Source organism: Emiliania huxleyi, assembly GCF_000372725.1.
Source record: "Emiliania huxleyi CCMP1516 chromosome Unknown EMIHUscaffold_1165, whole genome shotgun sequence".
NCBI classification, from domain to species: Eukaryota; Haptophyta; order Isochrysidales; family Noelaerhabdaceae; genus Emiliania; species Emiliania huxleyi.
Genome location: NW_005201425.1, coordinates 1 through 10,009, shown reverse-complemented (window position 1 = coordinate 10,009; position 10,009 = coordinate 1). Strand labels below are relative to the sequence as shown.

Here is a 10,009-nt window from a genome sequence, read left to right as displayed (position 1 = left end):
CATCTCGTCTCAGAGTTTGACTGTCTTCGGGTGCACAACTTGCACTGAATCCGATGTGCTCCATATACACGAAAACACAGGCCATCACACGTGTCTTGCTCCACTCCGCTCAAGTCGGTGCACGCGTTCTCGCAGTTTGACAAGGCCAGCACGCAACGCTGGGTCGTGGCTGGCATCCATTCGCAGCCTACCTACCTGCGCCTCCCGCGCAATGCTCGCCGCGCACTCGAGGCCGCGCGCTCGATCGGCCAGAGCGCTGGGATGGAAGCCGACCTCGTCCGACGTGCGGCGTGGGTGCCACGTCCTCTCCAGCTCCTCCCACTCCGTCAGCCTCGAATGCTTTGGCGCCGTAATCGGCACCTCCGGAATGGTATGAAACCCGATCGTCCCCGCGCTCGTCTCCGGAAGCTGGGAGAGGATGAGTGCTGCGGCTGTCTTGGGCTCCTGGCGAGGTTGGGGCGCCGGCCGAGCCTCACGCGTCTTTGCCTGCCGCCGCATTTCAGCGAAGCGTCGGTCGTACGTGTCTTGGTTGGACGTGACAAAGTCTGCCAGCTCTTGCCTGACTCGCTGCAGGTCCGCCACGGCCTGGTGGCCCCTCATGGTCGGTGACTGAAACGTTTGGAACCCAAGAAAAACACTCGAATTTTCTTTCTTTCTGCACCGCTTCATTTCATTTCTGTTTGCACCGCCGCTTCGGGGTAAGACCTCGGGTCGACCCACCTCATCACTGCTCGGTTCATATACAAACATCGACAATCTAGGTCTTCCTTGAAGTATGTGAAGAGGGGGGGTTGGCTCTCGAGGGTTAGCAGGGTTTGTGGTCTGTTCAGAGCAGTCGTTATACGACCGCTTTGGGACACATCCAACAAAGACGTGTAGCGCCCACCTCGCGGTTCGCGCGCACGCTTAGACGAGCAAATCTCTCTCGTCTCTCAAACACGTTCTGGCGGTGCGGCGTGAGGCAGCAACGCTCCAGGTTCACGCTAGTCACGCAGTCACTACAGTCAGCATCTCCACTCCACAGGGTCCTCACAACCCACACAGCCAAGATTGACACCTTGTGCAGCATCGTGCAGCATCGAACCGACTCCCCCCTCCCCCCCTCTCCTTTGCATCCTCACACGAGCAGCCGGCGGCCGTAGCCGTGCCAGCCTGCCCGGAACGATAGGCGATTGCCACCATGTTTGGTCGAGTCGCCTATGGTCGAGGTGCCCCTATGTTAAGGGGGGGTGGGTTGGCTTGGTCGTCGTCATCTCCATCGTCGTCACATCGACCGCCAAATGTTGCACAATCGCCCGGCGTGTTGAAGCATCCGGCACTCGGCTTTTGTGTTTTGGGCACGCACCTGGGGGCAATCTAGGGACGTGTCATGGATGTGTCGAGAGCGGCGCCATTCGTTTCAACGCACCGGCCGCGTTCGTTTTGGTAGCATCGGTAGTGGCCGGTTGCTGACATCCAGTTAGTTTGCGCGTTGATCCCGGCGGTGCACTGGGAGATGGTCTCGTAGCAGACGCCTAAGTGGACGCGCTAGGTGACGGAGACTAAGAAGGTGAAGCAACCTTGCAGGTCGTCCGCGCCGTTGGTGTAGTATGCTGGCTTGAACGCGTGCGTGAGGCACTGCCCGGCGCACTCGGCAATGCCCTCCATGTAGCAACGCGGTCCGCTGTCTCGGAGATTGTTGTCTCGGTAGTGCACTTGCCCTTGCTTGCAGTCTTGGAGTGGGTTGCCTCGCTGCACGCCTGAGGGTTTACCAGATGGGCGTCAAGAGACGCCGCCTGACCATATGTGCGGATGGGCGAGATCTCAAGCTCACCTGGGTGGGGCGCTCCCATTGCGAGGTGGGCTCCTTGCGCCGCTCGAGAGGGACCGCGGCGCAATAATAGTACGTCTCGCCGCGGTGTTCGCCATACCCCGCGGCCGAGGCCCAGCCGGCCGGAAGCGCGCACGGCTCGGTGGGAATCTTCCACTGCGACGGGGGCTTCTTGCCCCCTATCGGTTGCTCGGCGCTGCAATAGTAATACGTCCTTCCCTCGTCGGCGGTGCCGTCGTGGACCACCTTCGAGGCCCACCCGGCTGGGACCTCTGCCTCTGCCGTCTCCATGTTGGCAGCCTCCGCGGCTGCCGAAAGCTTGGACTCGGCCTCGGCCAGCCTAGCCTCCAGATTCGCCTTCGCGGCAATCGCCTCTGCCGTCTGCGCCTTGGCCGCCTCCGTTGCTTCTGCTAGCTTGGCCTCCAGATTCGCCTTTGCAGCGCTCGCCGCCGCCGCCTGTGTCCTCGCCGCCTCAGCCGCGGCCTCTGCTGCAGCAACCTGATGCTGGCCATAGGCGGAGCCCCACTGCTCGTGTTGGCTACCATGGGACGGACCGTGTTGTCCGCCACCACCGTATGCGTAGCCCCATTGCTCGAGTTGGCCGCCTCCGTGGGGGGTCGGGCCGTGTGGGCTGCTACCGCCGTATGCATAGCCCGAGGGCTGGCCTCCTTCATAGTTCTTGCGACGATCCTCTTCACTGCTGGCCTGGGCCTCTTTGAATCCCTTGTAGCCCTCAGAGGCAAGGATCTTTGCCACGTCAATGATGGCTGGGCCATGCTCGACTGCTGCGGCTGCGGCATTGGAGGCGGCATTGGAGGCGGCGTCGGCGGCCATGCCTGAAGACTGGTCAGCGGCGATGTCGGTGGCGTCCTCGTCGCCCGACATCACGGCGAGACCCATCTTCATGGTTGCACCCATTCCGCGGTCCTTGGGCGCAAAAGCCCGCTCGGACGCATCGGAGGCCCAGGCAGCAGCGGGACCAAACGTCTCCAAAAACGGCTGGCTTGCTAGGCCAGAGGTGAACAGAACGGTGGCTAGGATCCCCAGAGTCGCTGCGGCAATACGGCTTACGGGCCAGCCGTGACGAGTGGCCGGTCCCGGTCGCATTCGCATGCGTCACCGTCAGCATCATCTCGCGGAATATAATATTCGCTCCAAACTCAAACGGCGCCGCCGAGTTTGCTACCGGTTTGTTACTTGAGCACTTGAGCACTGGATAGGGTCGATTCCGTAACAAACCGCTCTTTGCGCTTTTCTTCCAGGTGCAGGATTACAGCAAAAGAACCGCGGAGATGCTCGAAGAACCGTGTGTTTACTGGGCTGTTTTTAGGCATTGTGGGGTTGGCACTCCCATCGACCCTCATGACCTCCTGCGGTCTCTGAGATGGACACCAGTGGGTGTGGGACCACAGCCAGGATACACTCGAAGGCTGGGTAAGCAGTAGAGGTCGATACTCGACGCGTCCCACATGGTCTGTGTCGCTGTCGGCACGCTGTCGACAGGACGTCGAGCGACACCGGTGGCAGTGCCACCCAGGAGTGGTCGGGCGGTCTCCCGTCATGAGAGAGCCACCATGTGATCCGTATGATGATTCCTGACAACCGCCTCAGTCAACTTTTGTCACAGTTCCCGCTCTGAGAGGAGCTGCGGGTCAGTTCGACAGCTGGAGCTGTGTCGCCGGCGTGCGGCGGCCTGCCTCCGGAGGTGCCTCTGAGGTGGACATCTTTTGGTCACCGTGAGAGAACGCGTTCGAATTTTCACTCCGGAACTTCAACTGAGCACGCGCACCGGCCAGGGCTACAATAGTGCCAGTGAGGCGGAGGCGCGAGTCGGAAGGCCGCGACCGTCAAGTGTTTTCGTCATTTTCCTACAATCGGTGTGAACCCTGGGCCACGTACTTTATGGCCCTTTCCTCGCGAACGCCGCGAACGCGCACCCCCCAGGGCTAGGGCTCTCTTGCCCGCAACCCGTCCCCGAGCATCCGGCCCGCTGGGTGCGCTTCTCAGCTCCCCGGCCTCGATCCCCGGCCCTGAATGTGAGGTTAATGACTGCATTCCAAGTGCTCCAACCATCAGGACGCCTCGTCGACGACGACGTCGTCTTGCCCAGCCGCCTCCCCTCGACTGGCCCCGCGCTCCCCGCCCCACGGCCGCTCATACTCGACGTGCTCGAGGCACAGCCCCGCCGCGGGCGCCGTCGGGCCCGCGGCGACGCGGTCGGCAGCGGCGAGTACTTGCTCGACGCTGCTCGCGCTCCTGCACCCGACGCCGACCTGCGCGGAGTCCAGTCCCGAGTGGCGGCAAGATGGCGCGAGCGGGGGCGGCTGTGCGGTGTGTCTCTGTGAGGAGGAGGGGTTGTTGGCGGCGGCCTGCAGGAGCGTGCCCGCGACGATCCTCGCCATGTTGTACAGGAAACCGTCTCCCTCGAGGGTGATGGCGAGCCCCTCGCCCTCGCACCAGCGCACGTCGCAGCGGTGCAGCGTGCGCACCTGCCAGGCAGGGGCCAGGCAGGGGCCAGTGAGGGGGGCGGAGCGGCTCACGACGGGGGAGGGGAGTACGCCTCTCGCGCGATGCTGCCGGGGAGAGGTGGTGCGCGGGAGGGAAGAGGAGAGGAGGGGAGGAGAAGCGAGGAGAAGCGAGGAGAGGGGAGGAGAGGAGGCGTGAGCACCGTGGTGCTGCGGCCGCCTTTGCTCTGGAAGGATGCAAAGTCGCGCCTCCCCTCGAGCAACGCGCCTACGGTGCTCGCACGGGCCCCCGACGCTACACGCGCGGCGGCGGAGAGATGGCCCTCACACCAGCCTAGGGCCACCTGCGCGACGCATCGCCTCGACGTCGACGGTCCCGCACCCTCCCTCGCCGCCACCGGCCCTGTCCTCCCCCACGCCGCCCTCGCCGCTGCCTCGCGCCTCTTGGCACACCCTCCGGCAGGCGGCGAGCACCGCAGCAGGCTCGCCTTCCACGCGGTACACATATCGCTTCCACAGGCACGCGCTCGTCGACGAGCCCTTGCGCGCCTAGCGGCCACGTCCTCGACGCGTCCACGACATGTCCACAGCCGCGATTGGCGACGAGCCCATTTCGCCGCGCGCCAGCGCAAGCGACAGGCAGCGCACGTCGGGAGGCAAGGCCGCGTTGACGGCGCCGGTGAGAGCAGTCAGCGCCGTCGACTCGGGCAGGACGGCGTCGAACTGCGCCACCTGCCCGCGCGCCGAGACGCCGGCATCGGTGCGGCCCGCCGGCCAAAACTTGACCCGCTGCGCGAGCACCGGCCGCAGCCGCTCCTCCAGCACGCCCTCGACAGTCCTCAGCGGGCCGTCAGCCAGCTCCTGCTTCTGCCAGCCGTGGAAGCCGCCGCCCTCGTAGGAGAGGACCATCCAGTAGCGGCGGCAGCGTGGATTGCGCCGATCGATCACGCCAGCAGCACGGGCACGGTGCTTCTCCTTACGGGCCTTGCGGGCCGCATAGATGGTCTCCCACTCCGCCTCTGTGCGCTCTGCGGCCCTGTCGCGGAGAGGCCCGTGCGCGTTCTTTGATGTGCCTGCAGCGGTGGATGCCATCTGTGGTCTCTGGCCGCAGCGGCCGCTGCGCCGCAGCGCCGCAGCACGCAGCAACACCCGCACACCTCGCACAAGGCCTTTTCGTTTCTTTTTCAGTACTCGAGCTGAAAGGGTTTGCGATGAGGAGCGATCCGAACGTGGTATTCGGGTGATTAGATCTTTTCCCCTGATCTCACGCCAAATTGGTGAGCCCCAGCCTACTCCGCGTGAACTCTCGATCGAGCCTACTCCCTGAATTCGAGAGATTTTAGCCCCCCGCTACCCGGTTGCACTCGTGCGACGTAGCGGGGGGCCACAACTACGTTTACGAAAACATAAGTAGTCCCGCGAGGTGTGAATTGGCCGCCCAGTTACCCCCATTTCCAGCTGGGGACGCTTTTTCGTGGCAAACCCAAAGTTGCGCTGCGCGCGAAGCCGCTTTTGAAAGCGCGAAACGCATCTCGTCCTACCTCCCACCGGCCCCACCGGCTTTTCGTCGCCCATGCTCGGTCTCGACTTGAGTGCCGCTCGACTGGCCGATGAAGAGCGACCCGTACGACGCGCACTTGTCGTCCTCCCTCCTCGCCACATGACGGCCGCCCTCCGACACCGACAGTCGCGCTCCGCACGCCTTCGAGGTCAGCTGCGGCCGAGCGACGATCGGCTCGCCTCCGATCGCTGGGCGCGGTCACTCTCCGGCCCATCACCCGCCTGCCGATCACCTGTCCGCCTCGCCGCGCGCGGGCCGCTCGCCTGCTCGCCACCGCCGCCGCGTTTCCCCGCGCCGCCACGCTTCCCTGTGCACCTGACCGCGCTCGAGCCGCCGCGTTTCCCCGCGCCGCCACGCTTCCCTGTGCACCTGACCGCGCTCGAGCTGCGCACAGACGGCGCGCTCTGGCAGACAGAGCAGCGGCCGCCCAGGCGGTCGCTGCTCCGCCCAGTCCGAATCCGTCCGCCCGCGCGTGCCGCTGCCGCCGCCGCCGCCACCACCGCGCCGCGCTTCCCCGCGCCGCCACGCTTCCCTGCACCTGACCGCGCTCGAGCTGCGCAGGCAGACGGCGCGCTCTGGCAGACAGAGCAGCGGCCGCCTGGGCGGCTGCTGCTCCGCCCCGTCCGAATCCGTCCGCCCGCGCGTGCTGCTGCCGCCGCCGCCGCCGCTCCACCCGGTTGCCGTGTGTCGTGAGAGTTTGCTTTGTGCATGTGTATGTCGAATGTGTGTGGACTTATGTCACACTTGAGCCTCTATCTATGATTAGTAGACCGGTACTCGGGTTTGGATGGTAGCGGGGGGCCCCGCCGGAGGCTGGTTACTGATTAGCAATACCTCAATACCAAACAACTCTAACACTCACACGTCATTTGGGGCCTGGCGCCCTGTTCACGCGCGCGCAAGACGTGCAGACAGGGTTGCCAGGTGAGAGCGAATGGCGCGGTTCACGCCTCGCACAACAGAGAGAGAGATGCGCTCTGCATGGTGGGACATAAAAGAGAGCGAGTACTTGGGCGAGTAGGCCGTGCGGTCGACGCTGCCGCGCGCGACTTTGCGCGCGAGGCGGCGCAGCTTGAGAACGGCGGTGGGCGAGAAGCCGCCGCCGAACTCTCGTGGAGCAGCAGGTTGAAGTTGTTGCGCTTGACAAAGATCGCGTCGTGGTAGAAACCGCGATGCGCGGTTGACGTAGCCGTGGCCGTTCTTGTGGGAGAAGGGTTGGCCGGGCTGCCCGCGCGCCTTGCAGCCCATGTTTAGGCGGCGGGCCTTCTCTTCGGTGTTGCCGAAGGCGTAGGAGTGGCCAACTGAGGCGGGCGTGCCGCCGCTCGAGGCGTTACCAACGCCCGCCGAGGAGGTCTTGAGGAGGGGCGTCCAGAGCTTTATTTCGTTGACTTCATCGCATCCTCCCGGCCCAGAGTGGGGTTCCGCGAGGTCGACCTTGTACCCCTCATTGTACTGCCGGGTAAGCTCTGGTTTCTCCTTGTCGCCGTGCACGACCGGCGCGTTGGCCGGGGCGCGCATCGCGTCCGCCCAGGCGGCGAGGACGCCGTCGTGGGGCCGCCGGTGGTGGGCCTTGTTGTAAAGGTAGTCGCCGAAGAAATCGACTGGCATGCCCCGCTCGAGCGCGACCCGAAGGGTGGGAAGCGCCACGGAGAGCCAAAGGCCGAGCTTCCGCTGGAGCTCGTCCTGGAGGGTGTCGGAGGAGAGGGCGGTGGCGTACGTTACCGTCGACACGGACATCGAGGGCCTTGCCGGCGAAAGGCGTTGAGGCGGAGACGAAGCAAATCTCACTCCGTACTCGACCATTAAATAAACTCAAAGGCCACCACAGCCACCACCCTCCGCCTCCACCGTCGAGCCGCGATCGCTGCCGCCCGCGACGCCGCCCGCCGCGTCAGATGCCCGCGACGCCCGCGGCGAGTCGAGTCGGAGAGCCGAGCCGCACCAGCAGCAGCATCTGCACCACCACCACCACCACCACCACCAGCAGCAGCAGCAGCAGCAGCAGAGAGAGGCGCCAATTTTGAGGTTGCCCGAGACAGCCTGGAGATGGCCCCGCGTTGTAGCCCCGGTGCCGGCGCCTCACATCTCACTCAGCATCCAGGGGCCGGTTCCGCCGCGCAGTCGAGATGCAGGAGCTCGGGCACAGCTTTGTTGACAAAGAGCTTGAGCAAAATTTCGGCGAAGAAGCGTCACCGGCGGCACGCCGGGATGAATCCGGACCGATCCCATTGTTCAGATCCGTCCGCGGCGGCGAGCCGCCGCGGGCCCACAGGAGGGCTCGGAGCCGCGGCACCGGTCCGCGCCGCCAGCGGGGCGAGAGCACCAGCCACAACCTGCCGACATGGCAGTTGCGACGGCACACGGCACACACGTACGCTGTTCACACCGAGCTCCGAGCAGCAGGAGCCCCGATCGGTTTGGCCTTTTGCAACATATCTGAGGCAGTCGTCTGCCTCGCGGCGCACGAGCCCACCGGGCTCGTCGCGGTCGCCTTCGAGTCAGGCGCTTGCCACCTTCTCGCCACTCCGGCTGACACCGATTACGCGGACTCGACGCCGTCCGCCCTCTCCTGCCTCAGCGTCGGGCATCAGCGTGGCACGCGCTGCCTCGCCTTTGCCACCACGACCGCCACGGACGCCGTCGCGCTCGTGAGCGGCGGCGATGATGGCTGCGTGCACATTGAGACCTGCCACGTGAATAGTGCACGGGTCGCCGGTCGCGGCTGCCAGGACTGCCACGGCCAGGCCCAGGTGGCCACGTCAGCCCCGCGCGATTGCGCGATTGAGGCCGAGCGTGAGAGCGGGGCGACGACCAAGCGGCGCCGCCTCCTCATCGACGAGGTTGTCGCGGACTCGACCCATTGGGCGGTCCCGCTCGGCCGCTCCGTCTGCGTCGGCCTCCTCTCCTCCGGGCAGGTGGCTGCTCCGGCCTCCGTCACACCCTCTCTCTCTCTGGCCGATCCCCGACCTGGGGCGCCTAGGCAGCCACGGGACGCTGCCGCACGCGTCGCCACTTCGTTGCACCTCTCCGCCTCTCCCTCCCCGAGGGCCCCTTCCTCCGCCTCTGCGTACCTCCGCCTCTCCCTCCCTCCGCCCCTCCCAGGCCGTCGCACGGCTCGGCCTCCTCGATCACGCCGTCGACGCTCTCCAGCTGGTGGCACCCGCCGGCACCGTCGCCGCGGCTACCTTTGGCGGAGTCAGTCTGTGGGCTCGAGGCGGCGGCGGTGGCGGGGCGGGGGCAGCCAGCGGCGGCGAGGGCGAGTACGTGCCGGAGCACGCGTCAGAGTACGTGCCTCTGCCTCCGCGCGATCTCGCTGCGGCGCGCGGCGGCGCCGCTGCCTCCCTGCAGTGCGACGGCTGGGCGCGCTCGCTGGTCGCGTCGCCAGACGGCGCGTGGCTGGCGGCGTGGGTGGTCGTGGCCGGCCTCGACGCAACGGCCTCCTCCAAGCTGTGGCTGTGGCGCTGCGCCGACGGCAGCCCCTCCCCCACCCGCCCTCGGCCGAGCGACGTCCGCCACGTGTCCGCCACGTGTCCGCCACGTGTCCGCCACGTGTCCGCCACGTGTCCGCCACGTGTCCGCCACGTGTCCGCCACGTGTCCGCCACGTGTCCGCCACGTGTCCGCCACGTGTCCGCCACGTGTCCGCCACGTGTCCGCCACGTGTCCGCCACGTGTCCGCCACGTGTCCGCCACGTGTCCGCCACGTGTCCGCCACGTGTCCGCGATGTGCCATGTGCCCAGGCGCCGACTTTGAGTGCGGCGGCTTTGGAGCTCCGATTAGCGCGCTGGCGTGGCGGCCAGACTCGGCTTGTCTGGCGAGCTGCAGCGGCAGCGAGGTGCTGCTGTGGCGTTTCGGCGCCGCCACCGCCGCCGCCCGCTCCTCCGCCCTGCCTTCGGGTCCCGCCGGCCGCGCGCCACGACGGCATCCGCACGCCGCCCTCTCCCGCCATCCATCGGACACGACCCGTGACACGTCCTCCCGCCATCCATCGGACACGACCCGTGACACGTCCTCCCGCCATCCATCGGACACGACCCGTGACACGTCCTCCCGCCATCCATCGGACACGACCCGTGACACGTCCTCCCGCCATCCATCGGACACGACCCGTGACACGTCCTCCCGCCATCCATCGAACACGACACGTGAACGTCCCGCCAGGCTCGACGCTCG

The 10,009-nt window shown here is 66.2% G+C and overlaps 3 protein-coding genes across 3 annotated transcripts; 2 read left to right on the top strand and 1 right to left on the bottom strand.

Moving 5' to 3' along the window:
• Positions 1 to 3,882: 3,882 nt before the first annotated feature.
• On the bottom strand, positions 3,883 to 5,367 carry EMIHUDRAFT_122201 (hypothetical protein; the record flags this gene model as incomplete). The annotated part of the gene is made up of 4 exons (XM_005791036.1): positions 3,883 to 4,299; positions 4,479 to 4,543; positions 4,620 to 4,824; positions 4,924 to 5,367. The coding sequence occupies 4 exons, from the start codon at positions 5,365 to 5,367 to the stop codon at positions 3,883 to 3,885; spliced, it is 1,131 nt and encodes a 376-aa protein (XP_005791093.1).
• A 2,810-nt stretch (positions 5,368 to 8,177) lies between these two features.
• Positions 8,178 to 9,525, top strand: EMIHUDRAFT_460454 (hypothetical protein; the record flags this gene model as incomplete). Its single annotated transcript, XM_005791035.1, has 3 exons — positions 8,178 to 8,207; positions 8,278 to 8,751; positions 8,939 to 9,525. Coding segments are annotated over 3 exons (1,089 nt in total), but the record flags the coding sequence as incomplete, so codon positions are not given.
• A 267-nt stretch (positions 9,526 to 9,792) lies between these two features.
• On the top strand, positions 9,793 to 9,960 carry EMIHUDRAFT_77830 (hypothetical protein; the record flags this gene model as incomplete). The annotated part of the gene is made up of 1 exon (XM_005791034.1): positions 9,793 to 9,960. A coding segment is annotated over one exon (168 nt), but the record flags the coding sequence as incomplete, so codon positions are not given.
• Between the last annotated feature and the right edge of the window lie 49 nt (positions 9,961 to 10,009).